This window comes from Salminus brasiliensis, chromosome 6 (genome assembly GCF_030463535.1).
Source record: "Salminus brasiliensis chromosome 6, fSalBra1.hap2, whole genome shotgun sequence".
Taxonomy (NCBI): Eukaryota; Metazoa; Chordata; class Actinopteri; order Characiformes; family Bryconidae; genus Salminus; species Salminus brasiliensis.
The window spans coordinates 10,731,069-10,754,696 of record NC_132883.1 but is presented as its reverse complement, the minus strand read 5'-3'; the positions used below and the strand labels follow the sequence as shown (position 1 = coordinate 10,754,696).

The window sequence follows — 23,628 nt, the reverse complement described above, 5'->3', positions numbered from 1 at the left end:
CTGAGTTGCTGGATATGTGTCGGATTTCAATCCCACATATAAAAAAGTGGCTCAAATCGGACCTGAAAATGACAGATTCCGATGTTTTCTGCCGTTCACACCGCCACACAGATAGCACATCTGTGTCACGTGATGAAAAACATCTTTACCTGCTGTGTAAACGTACCCCTAGAAACACGTCATAGCCACTGCACAGAACAACGGAGATCCACCTCCGCATTTAACCTATCTGTGGCAGTCAACACACTCACTCACACTAGTGAACTGGGGAAGTGAGAACCTTAGCCCCCAGGGAGCGAATTAGGGATTGGGTCCTTGCTCAAGGGCACCTGAGCCATTAATGTTGAGGGAGGAGAAAGCACTGGGTCTTCTTTTCGTCCTCCCCCACGTCCTGCTGGTGCAGGGGATTGAACCAGATACCTTTTGTTCCCAAACACACTTCTCTAAACTTTATATAAATAGTTCTGAATATGAAATCATATTCCATTTCTAATGCAAAATAAACAAACAAAACCACAAGTGCTGTTCTGTAGTACGGCACTAATCCGAATAGCTAATCTGCATGTGTCATTCCAAAGAAATTTCATTTTGACGCAGAGCCAGTGCTGGTAAGGGCTGTTTTATTGCACATCTGCTTTTATTTTATGGCCTCATCATTTGTAAATGCATAAGTAAGAGATAAGCTTGCAGAGAGAACACCTGCTGAGAGTAGCTCCAATACCACAGCTCTGCCTCCCTTGTTCCAATTATAGATGTCATCTATCTCTTTCTTCTAAGAAAGCTTAGCAATTTCTAGTTCAGCTTGCTTCCCGGGAACAGCAGCGTAAGCATCTGTGTAATGTCCATAGGGATTCTTTTTCCCCTTCTTCCATTGTTTCTATTCTTAGTGAAGTCCTGTGGGAGTTGTTTTTAATATTTATTTCTCTGTTCTTTTTCTAGGAATGGATGACAGATAGCTCCAAGAAGCAACACAGTGACCAAAGAGACAGGAACCTACATTAGATAGCCACAAAAAAGGCACATCTGCATTGCTAAATTGTCAGATATTCCTGTCTGACCAGGACTCTTAGTTGTCTACCATGTCTCTGTACATCCATCTGCTGGCCTGTGCTTTCGGCCTGGGCTCTTGGGTGGCCATTAATGGACTGTGGGTGGAGCTGCCACTAATTGTTAACGTTCTGCCAGAGGGATGGGACTTGCCTTCCTACCTGACAGTCATCATCCAGCTGGCCAATCTCGGCCCTCTCCTAGTTACCATGGCTCACAAGCTGTGCCCAGGCCGACTGCGCGAAAATCTTGTGATCTATGCGGTGCTGACCATAGGTGTGCTGGCATGCATCCTCCTGACAGTGTTCTGGAGGAACATCACAGTGTTCTTGGGCGCCCCGAGGAGTACAGCCTTCTTCGTCCTCACGTTCTTCCTGGCCCTGGTGGACTGCACATCCTCAGTCACCTTCTTGCCGTTTATGATGCAGCTCCCTGCCAAATACATCACCACCTACTTCATTGGTGAAGGACTGAGTGGCTTTGTGCCTGGGCTGGTAGCTTTGGCACAAGGAGTTGGGATGTCCAAGTGTGTCAATGTCTCCCAAATATCGAGTAATGTCTCACAGCCCGGTGAGGAAACCTTCGCAGTGGAGACCCAGTACCTCCCCGCCAACTTCTCCACAGAGGTCTTCTTCTCCTTACTGGTAACCATGATGGTGGTGAGCCTTGCTGCTTTTGCAATGCTAAACCGGGTTCCCCGGACCTATGAACTCTCCACCAAACATCTGGTGCCCAAATCAGACACTGTGATATCAGTCTCTGGGGGCGTGGATAACCCAGCAATGTGCGATCCAAAGACTCAAGAGGAGGATGAGAAAGACCAGTCCAGACCACTGGTGGTCAAGCCATTCTATTCGCATTGTGAACTGGCCTTCATCTACTTCATGGTGGTGTGGGTCAATGGTGCAACCAATGGACTACTGCCATCGGTGCAGACATACTCCTGTATGCCTTATGGGAATTTGTCCTATCACCTGTCAGCTGCTCTGGCATCAGTTGCTAATCCACTGGCCTGCATCATCGCCATGTTCGCTCCCAAGCGGTATATATCATTAATCTGATTATTATTGACTTAATGACATATTGGTCATTACCAAAAAGTGAGAAGGAGCTAATGCTGCTACCTATTTTTTTTTTAGCTCGCTGGTGTTCTTGGGTATTCTGTGCCTGCTGGGTAGTGCCTTTGGTGGATACAACATGGCCATGGCAGCCATGAGTCCCTGCCCATTACTGCAAGGCTCACCTCTAGGAGAAGCTATAATCGTAAGTCATTGGAAGTTGTTGATTTTACTGTCTTTACCAAACTACTTTTTCTATATTATTCAATAGAATCATTTGTTGCTCAGATATTGTCTGAAAATGAGCTTTAAATTTTTAAATACCAAGCGCACCTTCTTATGCCTCTCCTAGGTGCTATCGTGGGTTTTCTTTACTGGTCTGCTGTCCTATGTGAAGGTGATGGTGGGTGTCATTCTAAGGGACCAGAGCCACATTGCCCTCGTGTGGTGTGGAGCAGCAGTGCAGCTTGGCTCCCTGGTGGGATCCATCATTATGTTTCCCCTGGTCAACATTTATCATCTATTTCATTCAGGGGACATCTGCAACACCCAGTGTCCGTTATGATTGTCCCATGTCTGGAGCGGTGTGGGCAGCAAAAAATGAAAGGTGAATGAAAGGTCGTTTCCAGTGTAGTATTGGAAGTGCATGATTCTACACTACTTATACTCCAGTTTTACAACATCAGGAACTCTCTGTGGGAGGATGATAATCCAGACTCATGGATGAATTTAGAAGAAGAGATTTCAGTGTTTCTGATATGTGAGGTCTGCATCTTTAAAAAAAAAAAAAAAAAAGTTTAAGCTTTTTTAATCAGGAGTCTTCTGTTCCAGTCCTGGAGGGCAGTTTTCCAGCACAGTTTGGTATCATGGGTATTGAACCTGTCAGTTACTGGATGAGTTGAATCAGTTGTGTTTAAGCAGGATAATCACTAAACAGAGCTGGACACTAAACCTCCAGGACTGGAATTAGGGACCTATGGTTAAACAGGATTTCACTTCAAGGTTATATCAGAAAATATCTGATAATGAAAATACACATGCTAGACTATAACTGGACAAACATATATCTGTTGTTTTTAGTTATTTAGCTGCTATTTATGAACTGCTTTTGTGATAATGAAAAATCCTATGTGCTAATAATATAAATAATATATTAGACCACCCTATTAAAAGCACTTTAGTAATTCACTACAGGTTGGACGCCTGGATTATAAGTTGAACAAGACATTATTAGTATAATAATAATAATAATAATAATAATAATAATAATAAATTAAATAATTAATATTTTCAGAATTCAAGTTTTGGACTGTAATAATAACATTTCAATAATCAATAATACTTTGCTGTCAGTAACATTATAAATCAGCTGACATGCTGACATCACTGTTAATAGGAATAAATAACTTACATGTAATCTAATTGTGACATGCGTTTATCTGAATATGAATGTGACAGCATGAATAATTATATGTATTCACTGATTGAAGCACTGTAGGATCAATACATGGTGACCATGGATATGTACAGTAAATAAACGAACAAGAAAAATAAACATTCACCACTAGATGGCGACAGAGAATCATTTAATTTCTACAGTGTCCACAGAATGGCCAGATATGGTTGACTAGAAAAACATATACTTTACAAATTAGTGTTATGGTTCTTTGTGAGTAATACATAGTGGGCCTAGTTCATTAATAATATGCATATATTATCATGTTATCATGTTCTAGGTTAAGGTTCTAGGTTTTTTTTTTTGTTAATTCAGTTTCCATTTTTCATAAAAAAATGTATGACATTAACAACAGTTATTATATTAATACAGAAAAATGAAGATACAGGTGAATTTTGACCCTGTAGTGGGAATGTCAATTGTGACAGATTGGAGGGACAAATACACACAGCCAAATGGCTCCTACATCCAAAATAACACTTTTTGGATGAAAATGCACTACAATTCATGTTTTGTTGGTTTCAACAGAATCACTCCACAAGTGTTTTGGAATCAGCAGACTGTAACATTAGCTTAGCCGGTCTAAAATTGTAGCATGATAGGATATAACATTGGAAAAGCAAATTCAGTGGTTGAGGGGGCCTTTCAACATGATTTCTGTGTGTGTGTGTGTGTGTGTGTGTGTGTGTATGTGTGCGCGCACATGCATACAGTATGTGTGTGAATTGCTGGGAGTACACTCCTTGCTCCACTCCCAGGCCCCCCATCCCACAGTCCTCCTAAGCATTAGCATGCTGCAGCAATCACTGCCGTCCTGCTGACGGGCCTCTATGGGAACTGTTCTTAGGTGTCCAGTCAGCAGCTGCTCTCCATCCCTTTCCCCTCTGAGTCCAGCCACATGGACACAGGCACAGGGCCCCACTGACTCCGAGAGGGAGGAATGATGATGTCACAGCAGAACATATGGGATAATGTGAAAGGCTGTACCGTGCAGTTTTTGGATGCTTCATTGCAATGAAGGTGTCTCGGCTGTAGACCGAAGGGCTAGCTGGGCGAGTGTGACTGGTGTGCGATAATTAAAACCTGCAATGGTCTGTAATGATGATGGCACAATAGCAGCTCTGTAACAACGGGGAAGGCTTAGGTGCGGCCTTTCACCAAAAAGAGCGAAACCCTTTTTGGTACTTGTTATGATGGTTATTTATACAGTGTTTCACACAGGTTTTATTTTATTATACAGGCTATACTAAAGAACCCTTATGTTTTGAGAGTGTAGAATATATAAATATTCTATATATCATCACTGTCCAATGAAAAACGTTTCTCCAAAATGGTGACTTTACATAAGAAGAATTTTGAATTGAAGTCATGTAAAATAAAAGTTTATTCCAAATAATTTAGTACATTTATATTGGTCTATATATTATATATATATATATATATATATATATATATATATTAGATGTTACTGAAAGCCATAACTAGGGTAGATAGACTGTAAGCAACTCCATAATGATGTTGTTGACACCAATCCAAGAGCAGTGATTTTTGTGAATGAGTCACTTTCAGGTCCTTTATGTGTATTCATCCTCACCCATTGTAATCTCAAATAACAGGTGGGAGGGGCATCCGAGAGAGAGGGAGAGCGAAAGACAGGGAGAGAGGGAGGGAGGATGTCAGCTGCTGACCCTGGCTGCTGGGAGTGCCTGGTTGACCCTAACATGGAGAAAAAAAAAAGAAGGGAAGCCTCAATTACCCCCAGCCCCATGCTTATCTTACAGGTTAAAAGGTCATGCAGATGCTTTCTTCTCACTGTAGCGTGGATCCCAGGAGACATGGAGCTTTTTCTTTCTGGAATCACTGCTGCATAGAGACTTACAAGTTAGAAGAGTGAAAGAGTGACAAGTCTGCCAGCCCACTCCACAATCTTAACACACTCAGTCTTACTACGTTACTAATTGACACCAGTCAAAATCCTGAAGGGAAAAAATGCATTTACTTGTATTTTTAGATTTGACACTTTAATGGTTTTGCAATAATACTTATTAGTCTCATATGTTATCTTAATTTATAACAAATTATTAATAATAATATCATTGTTTTATATTTTTTGCAGTTGCTTTTCTGTGGCTACAGGATATATGGCTCATTCACGCTAAAGCAGAGTACTAAATACATTGTTCATATACATTTTGGGTCTCTTATCTCATTATCCTCTTGGCACTATGCTCTATCTTGAGTGTACTCAAAAAAAAAAGAAAAAGAAAAAAAAGAGCAGACTGCCACGATAATTAGCTCTATTCCTTGATTGGCCTCCCTTATTCTCCCGTTCTCTCTCTCTCTCGCTCTCTCACTCTTGTTTTATTGTGCCGTGGAGGTATTGACATGCAAAGTGTGTGCTGTGGAAAGTGTATCATTTTCTCCCTGAATGTCAGATGGCCCATCACTCTCCCAGCTGGTCTGAGGGGCTGTGGCCACCTGGCTTTCCTCTCCCCGCTCGTGTGGGACCGCAGCGGCCCTGTCGAGGGGCGAGGGGTCCCCCGAAAATCGCTGCTGCGAGGCCCATCTGCTCCAAGCAAGCACCTCAACAACACTAACGTAACCTAGCCACCCCCACCGACCCTTCGCTGCTGATCCGTTCTCTTGGTCCGACTTGGTCACAATAGAAATGTAATTTCCCCCTTTTCTATTAATTAAGTTTGCCTTAATGAAAAATAGGGATGTGTCTGGAGGAATACAGACACAGCTCAACTACTCACTGATCTTGGTGTAAAATAAAATTATGGGCTGCCGGTCTGGGCATGAAAGCTATGGAACAATCCAATGGCAATGAGGTTGAGGAGGATATTGTACGAAATACTGAGTGTGCTCAGAGCAGTGAGCTTGTAGCAACTCTTAATTGGGGGTTGATTAATGTTGTCCACAGACGTCCACAAATGTGTAGTAATACAAATAAATATGTACATATACTGGAATAATAAGCAACACAGCGCTAAAAGAACAATGGGGCAATAACACATACTGCAGCTACTATCCATTTTACGGCTCAGTTCAATGTTACTTATCAATAACACTTTACCGTGGTGCTCTCGGTTCTGTGTGTAAAATGGAGATTGTAGTTTGCTATGTGTAAATATTTCCTACCTTCCATCCTTTTGTGCTGGAGAAGTTCAGCAAAGGTCAGCACAGCTCCCCCGGGAACCTTTATGCTGTGAAGGTTTACAGTACCACATATGGGGACCACTTATGGTGCGACACAGAAGGGGAGGCAGTGAGACTGTGTTAGGGTTTTGTATTGAGCTCATTATTACTCCATTATGTTGTGCAGAGACCAGCCTGTTCCATGTTGAGCTCGAGGAATGGCCTTTCAGCAACTGCCTAAGAGAAATGGCACTTCGCTGGATAACTGTCTTTGTGGAGGCAAAGTCTAGAGGGAGTTGATTGGCTTAATGATTAGCCAAATAATAGAGTTTCTGTCACACAAAAACCTTGTATCTCCATTTTTGCCTGTTCCATTCCTCTTTTATTTGTTTCAAAATGTCATTGTAAATGGACAAATAGAAATAGGGATTTGCCTTCCATTGAAAGGTTTTTCCCTTCTCCTGAAAAAGTGCCATTTACAGGCTCTTTACCAGACTATAGCTGCCTACCTTTGCTGCAGCCTAGTCCTATTCCTAAATCTCTTCTTTCTTTTCTCCTTACTTCTCTCTTTCCCATGTCCAGAGCTTCAATCTGCTGTCTGCTTGGTGCTGGTGCGTGTCTACTCGTGAGTGGGTGCTGCTGCCTGCCTACCTTCTGGTGCAGGTTCTCCCGCTGTGTTAACTCGCCAAATATTTGTGACAATCCTCCTAACCCCTTTGGTTTTCCTTCCTTTCTGTTTCCTTTCTATCTCTTTCCCATGTTTTGTGCTGCCCGCTGTGATTCTTTCCTGCTTTGGATCCTCGCCTTGATGCATTCACATCACTCTAGACACTACATAACTATGCATATGATTGTTCACTAGCATGGACTTTCACATTATTACTGAGCATGTGTCCTACACTCAGTCACACCTGCTGTCACATTAACCATAATTCTTCATTATCTCACTTTTTCTGATCAGCTATTCTTGCTGTCTCTGTTATTTGTTGGGCTATCCGGTGTCAACTAGAGCATGGGTTCCTCTTTTGAGTCTTGGTCCTCTCAAGGTTTCTTCCTCTCAATACGAAAGAGCTTGCCAATTGTCACCTGAGGTTTGAACTCTCTGTAAAGCTGCTTTGGGATGACATTTGTTGTAAAAAGCGCTATATAAATAAATCTGAATTGAACTGAACTGAATTGAACACATTACAGCAATGCATGACAGCAATTATATGGTAATCAAGGCCAAAACTAACAATAGCTAAGACTCTATTGTTCCATTTTTCACAAGTATTCACAGCCAAGTTCTCTCCTCTATGAGTTCCCCAACGCTGACCATTCTAAGGGATGAAGGATCATGTAGGTTACTGAAGTTCTGCTGAGATCTGCTCCTTAAAATTTGCCATTTATTGTTTACTTCTAAACATGTTTGGAGCTGAATGCTAAATAAAACTGAGCCATATGACCATGCAGACGGCTGTGTCCTCAGGGACTCTGGCCATGGAATCATTGTATCCTGCAGGGACTGCTGGGAGTGTTTTGACTGGGCAAATATTTTACGCTAATAGACGCTTTAAATGAGTATTCCTGTAGTGTTTCTCAATCTAATTTCTATCTGCCGCATCTGTAGCATATGGCCAATTAGCACAGACAGTAAATTCCCTGTATTTAGAAAAAAAGAGAAAAACATACTGGTGCACCTGCCTGTTGGCTTTTACTGTGTGCTTTTGAGTCCTTTGGTTTTTGGGTTCCTTCATCAAGCACAGGGATATGCATCAAAATTATTGTCTGTGCTTATCAACCATGTGCAACAGATGTGCCAGCAGAGATTAGATGGCGGGAGTTTCCTTTAATATCAAATTAAAGGGCTATTGAGCTCTTCAATCGTATTAACATATATCAGCTACAATCTAAATGTGCTTAAATGGCTACAGAAGAGCAATCGTAAAGTGAGCTAGTTCCAAATGGAATGAGATTTAATCTTAACAGGTCCATCTTTTAAGTTAGCTATAGTGCGTGGGAAGGCCCACAAATTCTGGATGTGCTCGGTTATCAAGAGAAAAAGAAACAGAATGGCTGAGGAAAAGAAAGACAGCGAGAGTCGTCCAGCTCTTCCATTCAGAATTAAACTTCTTATCGTGCTGCGCGGGGGCTTGTACAGGGGCCAAGTGAACCTCTGGCCCGGATGCAGGGTTAATAAGACTGGGATTAGAAATGTGTGCAGGCAGAAGAGGTCCAGGAACAGTGCCTGTTCCGTCTGCTTTGAGCTATGACTATTGGACAGCCTAAATAAAACATGCTACTGGCATGTTAGTGGTGTAGTGGTGTCCATTCCATAATTAGCGCCTTAAGTGGCCAGCAGTTTACTGCACTCTGTGTGTGGAGCCTATGTGTGTTTGCGTGTGCTCATGTGTAGACTACCTCTGTGAGCATGTGAGTGTGTGTGAGTGTGTATGTGAGATAAATAGCAGACATCCTGACACTGCTCATGGCAGTGTTTAACAGCGTTCCCAGTGAAAGGGATTAGAGGCAGGATGGAGGACTGATGGGGAAACAGTGGAAGTGAGTGGCTGTGTGGTTGTATTTCATACCTTTTTTCTGTGTCTGAATGTGTGCTAGGCTCTACACTGCTGAGATAAGAAGTGAAGCAGTTACTGCAATAGGTTACCAGAATGAATACCCACAACTTAAAGCTCAATTTTAGCCCACAGATTTTGTTTTATGTGTGTGTGGAAAGAGGTGGAGGTAGGCAGCCATTATCTTGCAGGCTAGCTGACCCACAGATCCCATCTTATGCTATATGGGGTGTGTAGCGAGTCCAACATTTTCTCAAATCACATCACTGTACCTTTATCCTGTGCACCCTAATTAGTACAAGCATGTTTCTCAGGCAAAGCAAGCATAAAAGATCCTCCTTAGCCATTAGCCGGAGGCTGCCTGAATGCTAATCACGCTTTATTAGCAGGTAGAGACGACCTTGAGGACAAGCACATCTGGAGAATGCAACATTAGCGTTAGCGAAGCGCATTAGCGTAGCATAGGCCCATTCACTTTCTGCTGACCACTGTGCTTTCCTCATTGAGTTCATCTTCGCTCAGGCACATTTAGCAGGCTCTTTGTGTGTGTGTGTGTATGTGTGTGTGTATGTGTGTATGTGTGCAAGGGTGTGACCTGAATTCCAAAAAGCTTCTGAAGTTACCTTACATCTCCATCACTATGCAGACAGCTACCTTCACCTCAGCTGAAGTGGTAACTACAGCAAATCGATCAGCTCCACTTTTGAAGAAACTGTACTTGACGATTCACAAATACAGACATTAGTAGTATTTGGGGTCGTCTGAGGTCAGCATTGGTGCGTGTTGACTGGATCATTGTCTGTAATGACATAATGGCAAGCATGTTAGATAACTTTGCATGAGGGGAAGTGGGTTAATCTTGTCCGAATGTGAACGGGCAGTGGTGGATTACTGGACAGCAAATCCTAGTTGCTGATGGAGAGGACTGAAAAATGCATTTTCAGGAGAGAATTTAATTCAACAGTAAAGGTTTTATTTCCCATTGTCATTCCTTTAACAAAATAGATTTTTCTCACAAATGTCTTTGGAAGTCAAGCAGGAAAACAAGGACACATGCACAGGCACACCAAAAAAAGAAAGGAGGCACCCAGTAGTGTGATGCAACCACCTGGAACGCGGTCATGGTTCTGGGTAAGATGATTCTTGGAAAGATAGTTCTGTGGAAGAAAGTGGCGTGTGTGAATAATGATGGTTCTGGGTAAGAGGGGGGCAGTACTGGGAAATTGGGGATGTTTGGGACAGTACTGTTCTCAATCCTACTACAACAAGTGAGCCACATTAGGAAAACTGCATTAAGCAGTCTCAAAAGAGCTGTGTTTAAAATAAGTGACCATATGTCCTCTTTATGGAAACCTGTGTCTGGCTGGGATTTTGTATTGGTTACAGTCGCCACACATTCTGTGAACGTATTTAGATAGCTTTAAGCACATCTGTAAGTCCCGCCTTCTCACCACCACTATTGGTCTACAGGTACTTGCCTCTACATGCAGCCATTGGTCAAACTGCTTGAGTCCTGCCTTCTTACCACCACTATTGGTCTACAGGTACCTGCATCTACAGCAGCCTTTGGTCAAAATGCTTCCTTCCACAGCCGATTGACCTAAATGCAAATGTATATAAACACAAATCTGACTTTTTAGTTTATTGATGAGTTGATGATCTTTTTTTTTGACATTGACATGAAAATAAAAAATATATATAATTGCATGATATTACAGATAATTAACTCCCATATACCCACAATGCCTACTTGAAGCCCCTTTCCACAACATCCTAACCACAATAGATGCCAGTGTGTCCCTAGTGTCCTCTGGAAAAACCCTTTTTTGACAACTGGCAAACCAGTTAAAGGCAACTACAGTGGCATGCAAAAGTTTGAGCAACCCTGCTCAAATGTTTGGTTACTGTCAATAGACAAACTGATCTCCAAAAGACATAAAGTTAAAGATGAAACTTTCAGTTCAACACATTTACAATTTCAAAGTTATAAAAGAAGAGGAGCACCATGCAAACATTTGGGTACCTCGAGGGATTTGAGCTCTCAGATGAGTTTTGCAAAGGTCTCAGATCTTAATTAGTCAGTTATCATTAAAAAAGGCATGATAAAAATCTTTAGAAAAACTGTCACTCGTCCCAAATCTTGTCCTAACAACCATGAACTCTTGGAAACAGGCAGCTGTTTCTTCAGTTTGTAATGTAATTAAGAAAGAGCAGTTTACAGGAATGGTGGAGGTCAAGTTGAGCTTTAAGCAAACAAATATGATCTGCATGAAAGTTATTAGAAGAAACATCTGCGTCATCACCATAGACATCAAAACAGCAGTGCAGCAAATGGCCCAAGAGATCCCACAGAACTAATACTTTGTGGTAGGACAAATCGGAGAATGTCTCCAGACCATGAATAGAAAAACTCTTAGCTGGCTACGAAAAGTGTTTACAAGCTAAAGGGGGTGTATCTACGCTCAGACTCTAGGTTAAATATGTTCCTTTCTTGTCTGTTGTTAAATTACTAAATGTTTTTGTCCAACCACTGAAACCGTTAGTGCTTTTAAATTGAAGTCTGACTGATTGTGAATCCATTTGTGGCTTTAACTAATCAGTAGAACCTTGTGTCATTGGGTCAAGTTGACCCAAGCTCATCTCATGTAACCAATAACCCTGGACGCTATCAGTTAAGTCCAGGTGAAATCTCAAGAGACCCATTGGGAATAATCCCAGCCATCGCTGTAAAACACCACAGTGAGCAACTCCAGCAGCTGTCCTCACTGTGAGGCTGTTCGGTATATTTATTGCTTGGAGTTACACAGTGAAATTAACTGACAACTCGAATGAGCCCAATTGAAAACCATTCACACCACAATGAATACAGACTTGCAGGTATTGTCCTGTGATTTATGCATGCGACTAATCAGTAGTCACATCATTTCAGAAGCTTTTTTGCAGGCTTTGTAGCGAGAATATGACCAAAAAACCACTTCCGGAAATCAATCCACTCAGCTCAAAAAGGTGACCCAGAGTGAGGGCCTGCCTTCTTTTCTCTGTCCATCCCTTTTGTCTCTTCTGTATTTTCTGATTTATTTGCAGAGTCGGGCGTCTGGAAAGGACACTGGGTGCTTTTTAATAATGGCGGGATGGAGAGAGTCCATTTGGATCAGAGCCAGCTGAATGCAGTGCATCATCATCATCACCATGGTGACTTTCAGAGGTAGCCTCACCTTTCGGGTTTATATCATAGGCGGAGTCACCTCTACTGTCAGCTCACTGTATGATGTGTTTATTAACATATGTGACTCGTGCCAACCCAGACCCCCTGCCTCCCCTCCATCATTTCCTTCCTGCTCCAGGGTCACTTTCACATTTCCATCATTTTAACAATGGATTTATCTTAATGTCCTTATGAACTTTATGTCACACTTGTAATAGATAGAAAGGTGAAGCACTATAGCAAGAATGTAACATCACAACACAACATATTAGACATTATTTTTTTTATTATAAAAATTCAACATTTATTTTTGTAGACTACTGTTTGCAAGCAGGAAATGACTCATTAAAACAACCATTCAATCAACTTTTAACAAACACAAAAGCATATGTGTATATTGCACATCCACCTATTCAGTCTACAGCAGTTAGACCTGTCTATTCTCATTCAAGGTATAAAGAGTTTTTTCTGACTGGCCAACCTGACTTTAAATGAGACCTGTATACACCTGGTCACTTCATGTGTCTTGAGTTTTAGGATTATATTTGGTCCAAGCCACATAAAAATGCAAGTGTAAACACACCCAAGACTCATTTACAACAGTTACAAATTCCAACACTGAAACCTCTTCAGGAGGTGGTCTGAGAAGCAGTTAAGCCACGGTATAGCAGTGCAATCACATCCGTCTCTCCAGGACGCATTCGACAACCAAAGCCCCCCCTAGTACAACCCAGACACCAGTGATAATTGCAGAGCAACAAGCAAATTCGCATTTTCCATCCCAATCAGATTTCAGGCTGATTAACTGGAGACGCATTTGACTACTGAGCTGAGATAATTTATATGTATCAGTTGGATTTGCCTAAATGCATCAGCCAAACAGTTTATTAATCCTTAATGCAGAAAGACTTATTACACACTATGGTGTATTATTTAGTAACTGGGACTTCTGTACAAAAAATCAGCCCTTGCCGAAATATAGGAAGAATATGTAGGAAGAAACAGGAGTAACATATAACATAAAGATAATAATATAATGTCCTGACACCAAATCGGCTCCTTGTCATGCTATGTAGTTTATAATGTTTATAGGCTTTATAGAATTATTCAACATTATAACTCTTCCAATTTTGAATTCTAGTACAATCAAAGGTTTGAGCATCCTCGGCCAAATGGTACATTAACATGATAGTTAACCCTTGGCAAAGTGTTCTTTTCATGAAATGCAGTACTATGCAGACTATGGCCAAAACGTTCTATTTTGGCTTCATCAGTCCACAGACTCTTCCATTAAGATTATGTTTGCAAGCAGCACTCCACATTGGTGAGGTACACTGCCCTCCTGAGTCTCTCTGAAAGTTTTCTTCATCCTCCAGGTCTCATCTTAACCTCCACGTATCCCCTAAACTGCTATTTCTTCAAAACAGTCTGCACTGCAGAAGCCCCAATGCTTGGTTCTTCTCATAGCCTTTGATTACTTTTGTTTCAGCTCTTTGAACAGTTGCTCAGAGGATCCCATGTTTGATTAGTGTTAGTACAAGGCTTGAAGAGTCAGAGAATTTATAAAGCTTGGAACTGTTCGCTGAAGCAATTTTTCCTGATTACATACAATGACACGCCTCAGGCCTGGTTTGCTAATTAAGGTCTGAAACCTTGTCAAAAAAATCTGAGTCTTTGCAATGCTAAGGGTGGCAAGACTTTTGCAGAGGCCTCATTGATGATTGCAGTTGTTCAGTGTTCCAGAAGTATTAACAATACCCATAAAATACTTATATTTGTTATATTTATGAATGGAATTGTTGAATCCTCTTATGGTGTAGATAATGTTGTGGAATGTCTGCTTAAATAAGGGAAGAGTTCCGGGGGCTGCTGTGGGCTGAATTGCCCAGATTAACTAATATTATGTTCTATCTTTGGCCACACTGATGAGGCGAATTCCAGAGAAAGAGAGAGAGAGAGAGAGAAAGAGAGAGAGACGGAGAGCTGAAGAGAGGTTGCGTGTTAAGCCTGCAACGCCTCTTTGGTGCTGTGGGTTGTATAAATAATGTAGCCTGCAGCCCTTTCAAACCAAATGATGCACAATAGTTACAAAGCTGAAAAATGCTGGCAGCAAAAAGCCCTCTCTCAGACGGCATCACACACACACACACACACACACACACAATATGTGGAATTCTCAGGTCGTCTTAAGGTTGGGTTATGGTATGGATCTATATTAAGGTATATTGTCTGCATGTATGTATATACCTATAAAAATATGTATTTATGAACTCCGTCCGATCCATTTTTGGCTGGACTAAACACATTTGGACTGATTTAGTTTAGTCTTGGCAGCTATAAAGCAAAGCTCCAAATTCTGCTCTTCTGATTAGATCATTATTTCTAACAATCTTCATAAAATATTTCATTTTATTTTAGTTTTGCAGTATTTTATATTGTTATTTATATGAAATGAACTGAATTTTGGATAAAGAGAAGTACCTCATGGTTGCTACTGGTGACAAGAGAACGTCCTGATTGGTCTTTGAAGGAAGCGAAGAGCGCCAGACAGCGATTTTCCACCATGCTGGCGTTCTGCTTGAGTGGCCTGCTGAAGCTGGCAGAGACAGGGCTTCCTGTGAGGTCTAGATTTATAAACACCTGTTACTCAGCCTGTCTGTGAAGCTACATCACCACATAAACAAGCAGAAGAGAGAAGCTAGCTGAATGCCTATCAGGAAAATAAATACGCTACACTGAAACACAAGCAGGGTATAATTTAGAAAGACACATTACAAGCGTAACCTCACAAAACTGCAGGCTTATTATAAAGTTATTAATCTTTATTGATCTTATTCATCTTAAGCTACTGACTTAGAGTGGGCTCTTCTAGGTCTTTGCAACCACTGTTTGTTTTTAAAGGGCCCATATCATATCAAATGCCATATCATTTTTTTTTTAAGAATTTGATATAAGCACTGATCAAGTTTCGACCACAGTCCACTGGGTTCATAGATGGAAACCAAGCAACAAAACAACCTATTTTAAATTCATTGTTTTTGTGATGTCACACAGTTACTTACTCAGGTAATTTACATATATATCACATATAGGTAACCAAGGCAGCCTATGGCAAAATGACACATCTTTTTTCATTGAGAGGTAGTAAACTCAGCCTCTGGAGCTAATCAAACATAAAACACAAATATTTTCCACAAATCCTAATGCACATTTTGTAAATAACAAAAAATAAATGAATCAGTGTGACCTTTGCAAAAGTTTGGGCACTTTCAAGTGTTGAAAGAGCTTCGATTATTTAGAGTTTTTTTATCAAGTCAGTTCTGAGCCATTTCATTAAGTGCTATTAACTGTTAGCTTAATTACATTCCCAAGTTGTATACATTCTCTGTCTCTTCAAACCTTTCCCACAACACAGAGGAAAGCTACAAAAAATAGCGAAGAGTTTTCAGTGCTTGTTTTCTACAGTGCAGACTATTGTTGAGAAATGGCAGTTCAGAGGAACTGTGGAGGTCGAGATAAGCTCTGGGAGACCAAAAGATTTCTCTGTGAGAACTGCCTACATGCTGGTACAACAGACATACTAAAACCTCATTTGACTGTCATGAACCTGCAGGAAACCATAGCTGAGTCAAGAGGATATTACACAGGTTCACTGTGCAGCACTGCCTGGCCAAACATACAGTACTGTTCATGGCAGTGTCGCAAGAGAAAAACCTGCCTGTGACCTCGTCACAAAACTCAGTGTCTGAAGTCTGCTATAGTACAAATGTGCCATGGATGGGTTGTGTTGCTGCCAGTGGTTTTGGCAATATTTTATATGCGGAAGGACCATCTTTTAAAAGACTGAAGCTGAAAAGCTGAGAATGGTTTCTATGCCAGGGTAAAGCTCCAGAATGCTGTTCATGGACTAGCTCAGTTGGTGCCCAAACATTTGCCTGAGCCACTTTGTTTTTTTTCCCACTGTGAAAGACAAAGTGACTGTAAATTAGAATTGTATTAAATATTGTGTTTCATGTTTAATTAGCTACAGAGGCTGTGTTTACTACTTCCCACAGGGAAAAAAAATGAATGTATCATTTGGCCATGGGTGCCCAAACTTTTGCATAATATTTACATAGCTCAATACAGCACTACAGAGAGTAAACAACACAGGAAAGTCTACATGCTTTCAAAAACACTCCACCAGATGCTTTCTGTCAGGGTTAAACAGCATGCTACACTGGTAGAGATGATTAGTAGTGGCAGCAAAGCAAAGGCCCAGATATATAGACTAATATGGACCTATAGACTTGTAATTTAATTAATATATTTAAATTTGACATCATGGTGCATATAATCTTTTAATTTCTTGTTGTGAAAAATTCATTCAAAGGGGAAGTCAAATGGAAAATGAACCTTTGAATAAACATGAATATGCTAAACATTTTACTTTCAGCCCTGCCATGCATATTCATTAAGATTTACAACATTTCATCTCAGAGAGAAGAGAAGAAAAAAAATCAGGTCATTTCAACTCATGAAGGAGAATGAAAATGTTGTTCTGAAGTTGTTGTGTAAAGTTCCCTGAGGCTGTGACAACTCAAACTCAGAATAGTGCAAAAGTATGTCATAGTGTTCCTCACAGTTATTCTGCAGCTTTACCTAAAAGTGTTGGCATGGATGTTAGAGGTTGGAAGATGCTGTTGGAGGTCAGCCTTGTGTCTTTCAGCAAAACACTGAACCCTGACTGATGCAAGCTCTTCTTTTTGGCCGGTTCAAATACTGCAGGATGCTGCTAAAGCTGCTGAAGCAACTGAAATGGTTGAAGTCAGGGAGAAGGCCAAGTTGAGAGGTTGCAGCTTTTGACCCACATGTTTTTGAGAAGACTTAAACACTTGAATATGGTGCCTGACATTTTACATTTTTATGATGTGCTTAGTTTAGGGCAAAAAAAGTCAGGAACCAGCCAACACACTATTAACCTTATGCGAAACAGTGTGATATTTTGAAGAGGGGGTGGATTTCCCCCCAAATTTCCCCCCAGTTTTATCATTTCTAATACCCACCCAGGTGCATGTATTTGTCACTGTACAGTGTGGACTGTACAGCGAAATGTGCCCTCCGCATTTAACCCATCTGGTAGTGAACACACACTCACACACACACACATGTGTTAGGGGCAGTGAGTACACACACACCCAGAGCGGTGGGCAGCCAACTCCAGCGCCCGGGAGCAGAGAGGATAAAGGGCCTTGCTCAAGGGCCCAACAGTGGCAGCTTGCCGAGCCCGGGAATCGAACCCACAACCCTGTTATCGATATCCCGGAGCTCTAACCGCTGAGCCACCACTGCCTCCTTATTACATGATGCCCAATAATACCAGTGCAGGGAAGGTGAAAGCTAACATATGCTTCCTCCATGTCACATAAAGCCGCTATCATAACATCACTGGAAAGATGAACACACTTGGAGGAGAATGCTAACTACCAATTACATCAGCTAACAGGTGCCCGCACTGTCTAGCGTTGTGCATGGGGGAAGAGGGAGGGCCATCCAACCCACTTAGAGAGCACTAGGCCAATTATACTTTCTGGGATTCCCAGCAATGGATGGCTGTGGCATTATCAAGGATCAAACTGACAACCTCCCAGTGATAGGGTCAGTGCTTAGATGGCTGCACCACTCAGAAGCCATTCTCTTTACTGTACCTGTGTTATTTCAGTGTTACTGCCACACATATTTAAAAGTACTGCCGCAACTGCTTTAGAATTTTATGAAATGGCATGAAATTGCAATTACAAAACTCTCTATGCACCAACAAGAGGCAGGGAGAAATAAAGACACAGAGGGCAGAGAAGAGGGAAAGGTAGATTACACTAGCTCATGTTAGGTTAGATAGATTTTACAGTTGAACCACCACATCCAAAAAATATAAACCATTGATTGTAATGGTGGAATGCAAATCCGCTGCTGCACCGCACAGCGAAGCAGGCACTACATTACTCCGAGCACTTTTTAGTTCCTCAATGCATCACGCAACATTGGTCGCAACAAGGCCCAGCTAATGAAGTCTACGATTTTAAACTGTACATATTCACAAATGCATCCTCTTTTTTTTCATACCTTGGCTATTTTCTATTTATTTTATTGTATTTTATTTTACACTGAGGGAAACAGTAACCTAAAAATCTGCTATTTTATATAATATATTTATTTATATTATATATTTTTTGCTCCTGTCTTCCCTTTAAAGTTCATGCCTTGAGCTCCCCCTCATGGACAGCTGTGCACATGTATTTTTCGACAAGCTGAGAGATCCAGAAATACCATTTGAAGTGTAAGGATCATGTGGACTGACGTGTTAGTGATCCACCAAAGTTACGTAGTGCAGTAGCAGCATCCCGGGCCTTTACTTACTTTTGGCAGTAAAAAGTATATATATATATATATATTAATGTATTTCAATCTACTTTTTCAATTTCTCTATACCATCAGAAGTGGAAGCAGATGTACGCTGTCCCAGATGACCCTGATTTCTGGTGTATCACCTCTTTCCTCCCTGGTCTCAGCACACACTTCCCTGGCCTTTAGATCAGTTTGAAAGACTGCTAAGTCCTCTAACTCTCCACTAAGTCCATCTGAGTAATGCTTCTGCACGGCAGAGTTGGGGCTTAATTGGTGCTGAAAGTCTGTAAGAGGATGACACCCCTTTGTCTGTTTCTTTCTGTCAAGCAGAGAAAGTGCTAATCTGTCACTGGGAAATCAAACAGGTGTTCTAGTAGAGGGGGGATGTGGCTAGGGGGGAGGAGAGGGAGGGGTCACATTGGACAGACTGGATGGACGGATGCAAATGACTGGGCAGGCGATTAAAACCGTCCCATATGTCCAGCCTGTGTGTGTGTCTGTGTGTATGTGAGCGTGTTTACTGTTTGTTCTTGCTGTCCTGGGCCTGCTGGCAGCCGTTGAGAAGCTCCATTAGAGGTTCTCTAAAGGGAACTAGCTCGCTCACGTTCACTTCTTCTGCTCTTTTTTCTCTCATCCATCATTAAATCAGCCTCAGCTTTGGATGGGAGGTTTTGGGCCCCATGCCTGAGGACTGCTCCATCCATTACTTTCTTAACTGTTTGGCTAATTGTTTCTTCATTACAAAATTATGCTCTTAATAGCTTGATACTTAATGTACGCATTTTAATCTGCTGTAATTCCTCTGTGAAAGTTCTTGCTTGAGGCATTTGGTGAAATGCGATGGAAACAAAACACAGCTCTCCTTTGTGACTGTCTAGTGATTTTTAAACGCTGTCAGGTTCCTAGAGCACAGTTTTAAAATAGTTCAGCAGCCAAAATTTGAGAAAAAATGAGCCAACAAATAAAAGAGGGATTGTTTAGTGCCAACATGTGCAGTCAGGTAAGACAAAATATCACTTAGCTTATCTTTTTATCCCTATTTTTGGTCATGTTGTTTGCAGAGAGCTTGTCAAAATGGACTATTTTGGGCTTTATAATTAGAGGCTCAGCTACACGGTCAGTAATGCAGAACAGAAAAATCCAACTGGGAATTAGCTTTATGACTTCTTAAAGAGGAAACTGAGAAAGATCATGCCTAAAACTATGGTACATATTGTCCACACATCTCATATGGTCTACCTACAGTGACCAATTCACCAAGCTCACCTCATCCTCTCTCTTCTGTGCTTCTCTTATTGTAATTTTTCAGACATTCTTCAGCTCTCAACCACTGGCTCAAATAAGTTGACAGCTGTAAAACCTTTAATGAGATCATTTCGAGTTGTTGCTGGCCTCCTAAAGTGAAAATCAGTAAGCACCAGGGTGGGAGTGGAAGAATACATTTTTGGATGATGTTCACGAGCTGGAAATAACCATGTGTTTCTGTATTTCTGTGCCCTCTCAATGGGTTTGGCAACACAGAGGTATGCAGATGCAAGAGTATTTTTATCAGAAAACAATTTGTCAGTAAGTTCCAATCAGGCCGTTTCCCTGGGGCTGGGACGCCTCGGTGCAACTCGAGGAACTGACTAGAACAACCTTGTGGGCATAGGAACCATGTGCTAAAAGTCTTAGCTGTGTTTTAAATTCTCATTCATACACATAGACCTGCTGTCCGAAGACCAGCGTTACTGTAGCTCAGTTTGGTTCCAATTAGCTACTTAAATCCTGCATTGTGATTGGCTTGTTTACTCTTGCGCTTTGACTGGTAAATTGAATGTTGCAAACTGATTGATTAGTTGAATCCTGCAAACTAATGAGCTATATGAATGAACCGCTAATGTGTTGTGATTGGCTAGTTGGCTAGTGGTTGGTGTGGCGCAACAGGTAACACCACTGCCAGTGAGCTACCACACCATGTGGAAAACTGTGGTTCAATTCTGATGGTTTGAGTCACTGTGCTTTGCTACACCTATAAGAGTCCATTAGCAAGACTCCCAGCGCTACGTCGTCCCACTGAGTAACCTTGTAAGTTGCTCTGGATAAGAGTGTCAGCTAAATCCTGTAAATATAGTTGAATCCTGAAAACTAATAAGTCTAAAAAGTCTAAATCTCATTGGCTAGTTGAATCCTGCAATATCACTTGCTAGCTGACCTCTCTCTCCTATGCTAGATAATGTTTCAGCCTTAACTTCTGATTGGCTAACTGAACCGTGTGTATTGGCTGCTGATGATTTGACCTCAGCATTTATTTTCTTTTGCTACATACCCTCGCCAGGGTTCCTGCTAGGCACAATCAGCATGTACAATTTAGCTTAGCCAATCCATATAGCATGTCCTTGGTTTTGGACCATGGGAGGAAAACGAAGCACCTGAAGGAAACCCAGGTGAGAAATTGAAAATTCATCCAGGCAGGGCTCCAACCCACAGCCACAGCAGTAAGAGGAAATGCACAAACCACCACAGCTCCCTGCAGTCAACATCTTATCAAATACCAGTCAATGAAGAACAACATAGCCAGAGTTGAAATCCAGCTCTTCCTATTGTGCTTCCATTGGACTGTCCCTACCATAGACATAATATTTATGAAAGCAAAGATACTGTATAAAGAATAAGTATTTACTGAGGCAATGATATGTCAGAAATCTTGCAAACTTTGCTTCTGTGTCTGGCAGTAGTTCTGACCAAATGCTGGCATTAATGCCTTCAGATACATTTATTTGTTTAGCAGATGCTCCTATTCAGTGACATGTGTAAGGCAATGGTGGGACATATTCAGAAACACCTATTTCATGCACAATCAGTACAGTAATTATTCTGGACCCAATTGCAATGAGCTCATAGACTTGTGCATAGAACACCCCCTAACATTAGGGCAAGACTCAAGGCTATATGTATATTTGACAGCAATGGTTTCCATCATGGTTGGTCTCTTTCTGATGGTAGATGCTGTACTTTGACATCAACTATGGCTACAAGCTACCTGTAGATACTGTGATAACATTTTAGGATTGTTGGAGATCTTGTGGTCAGATCTTGGGTTCCTCCAGGCTCCTCCAAACCCCTCTTTCATCTGCAGCTGATGTGCTTTTTCCTCACAAGGAATTAGCTTTTTTTTAATTCATTGCATTTTACAAATGAGAGGAAACATGATTTCTATATGGTGTCCTAATTTTTCCCATGGCTGTATTCTGTGGTTATGTTTAACAATGAGCTGCATTCATTATTATTATTATACAGTACATGAAAAGAGGTATCATGTGTGGGGGCTGTATATGAAGTGTGCATGCATCTGAGAATTAGTTGCATGCATGAGTATTAGAAATGAGTAATTATCTTGCTATCATTACACTACATGGAGGCTGTTGTAGAAACATCTTGTTAATCTGCTTTCTCTCACATTAACCCTCTCCCACCATAAACACAAGATAAGTGTGCTTGTCTGTTTTGTACCCAGGTGTGTGTGTGTGTGTGTGTGTGTATGTGTGTGTATGTGGTAATATGCATGTGAGCGTATGTGAACAGAACAGGGTTATGCCAGGATAGACTGATTCTCTAAGGAACAAGGCAACCCATCTGGGCCTGAGTAATTGGTCTGCTATTCATATTGCAGCAATATAATGGCCTAAGGCTACACACATACACACAAGTCGGCTAGTTACAATGAATTCAACAGAGGCAGAGACTGACCTTAATGTCCTAAAACTGAAAGCTAGAGAGGGGGGGGGGGGAATAATTGTTTAGGGCAGAATTGGGCGAGTCTCTCATAATGGCTGACCTTTTACTTATATCTGGTATGGCTGGCTTGCAAAGTAACTCCCCAAAGTAAAAAAACACAAGTTGCCAGATCCACCATTAATATCACACAGACGTAGATACATTTAAGGCTTGATATTTTATTTTTGTGCTTGAATGCATTATGTTGGCAAGAAGCCTGAAAGTCCATAAGCTGCTCTTAAAACAAAGCTGCAGTGGAGCGCTGAAAGTGCTGAGTGAAAATCATAAGCAAACTCATATTTCATCACTGACTCTGCTGACATTTTAAAGAAAGAAACAGGGCTAATTTTGATCCCTTTCAAGTCTTTACACTTCAGAGAGACATTACAGAACAGGGCGTTGTTATATGCATTAATTAAATACAGTGGCATGAAGAAGTTTGAGGACCCCTAGCCAAACTTTCTGTTACTGTAAATCCCCTTCTTACAACAAACAGGCATAGGGTATGGTTTTCTTTGAGTTTCATTGTTGACCAGCACGACCAGCCATGCTTATGTGGGGCTCACAGGGGTGGAACATGGGTTAGGTGGGTTCCAGGTGGGCCTATTGGAAGTGAAAAAAATTAAAAATGAAAGATGGAAAATTGAGATACTAACAAACATGGAAAAATATGGAAAAATAAACAGTACGTCCAGCTTTCATCTTTGAGAGAGACTGGAAAAATCAAACTCCACTGCCACTTCAGATGTGAAAAGAAAAATCCACAGGTGTTTTTGTCCAATCTAACACTAAGAAGTTGACTTAACACCGTGGGCCTGAAAGGAGTTGGGGCTGATCAAGAAGATCTTATGGAGAAAAGTAAATAGACAATAAAGAAGAATGTTTGCAGATCAATTAAAGAAGCTGCTTCTGATCACCCAGAGTCCAGACCTTAACATTATTGAACGTGTTTGGGATGACGTTGTCTTCCTGATGATTTCTGTACTGAAAGTGGTTATCCTGAAAACAATGGAATCTGTAATGAGG

At 41.3% G+C, this 23,628-nt stretch overlaps 1 protein-coding gene across 1 annotated transcript; it reads left to right on the top strand.

Moving 5' to 3' along the window:
- The first annotated feature begins 1,034 nt into the window (after positions 1-1,034).
- On the top strand, positions 1,035-3,750 carry slc52a3-1 (solute carrier family 52 member 3-1). The gene is made up of 3 exons (XM_072680866.1): positions 1,035-2,089; positions 2,187-2,310; positions 2,458-3,750. The coding sequence occupies exons 1-3, from the start codon at positions 1,080-1,082 to the stop codon at positions 2,668-2,670; spliced, it is 1,347 nt and encodes a 448-aa protein (XP_072536967.1). The 5' UTR covers positions 1,035-1,079; the 3' UTR covers positions 2,671-3,750.
- The last annotated feature ends 19,878 nt before the right edge of the window (positions 3,751-23,628 follow it).

Bases quoted from the DNA above. Each gene is read 5' to 3' on its own strand.
- slc52a3-1 (XM_072680866.1), top strand. From the start codon at position 1,080: ATGTCTCTGTACATCCATCTGCTGGCCTGTGCTTTCGGCCTGGGCTCT. The intron at 2,090-2,186 runs GTATATATCATT...TTTTTTTTTTAG, and splicing joins GCCATGTTCGCTCCCAAGCG to CTCGCTGGTGTTCTTGGGTA. The intron at 2,311-2,457 runs GTAAGTCATTGG...TGCCTCTCCTAG, and splicing joins CTCTAGGAGAAGCTATAATC to GTGCTATCGTGGGTTTTCTT.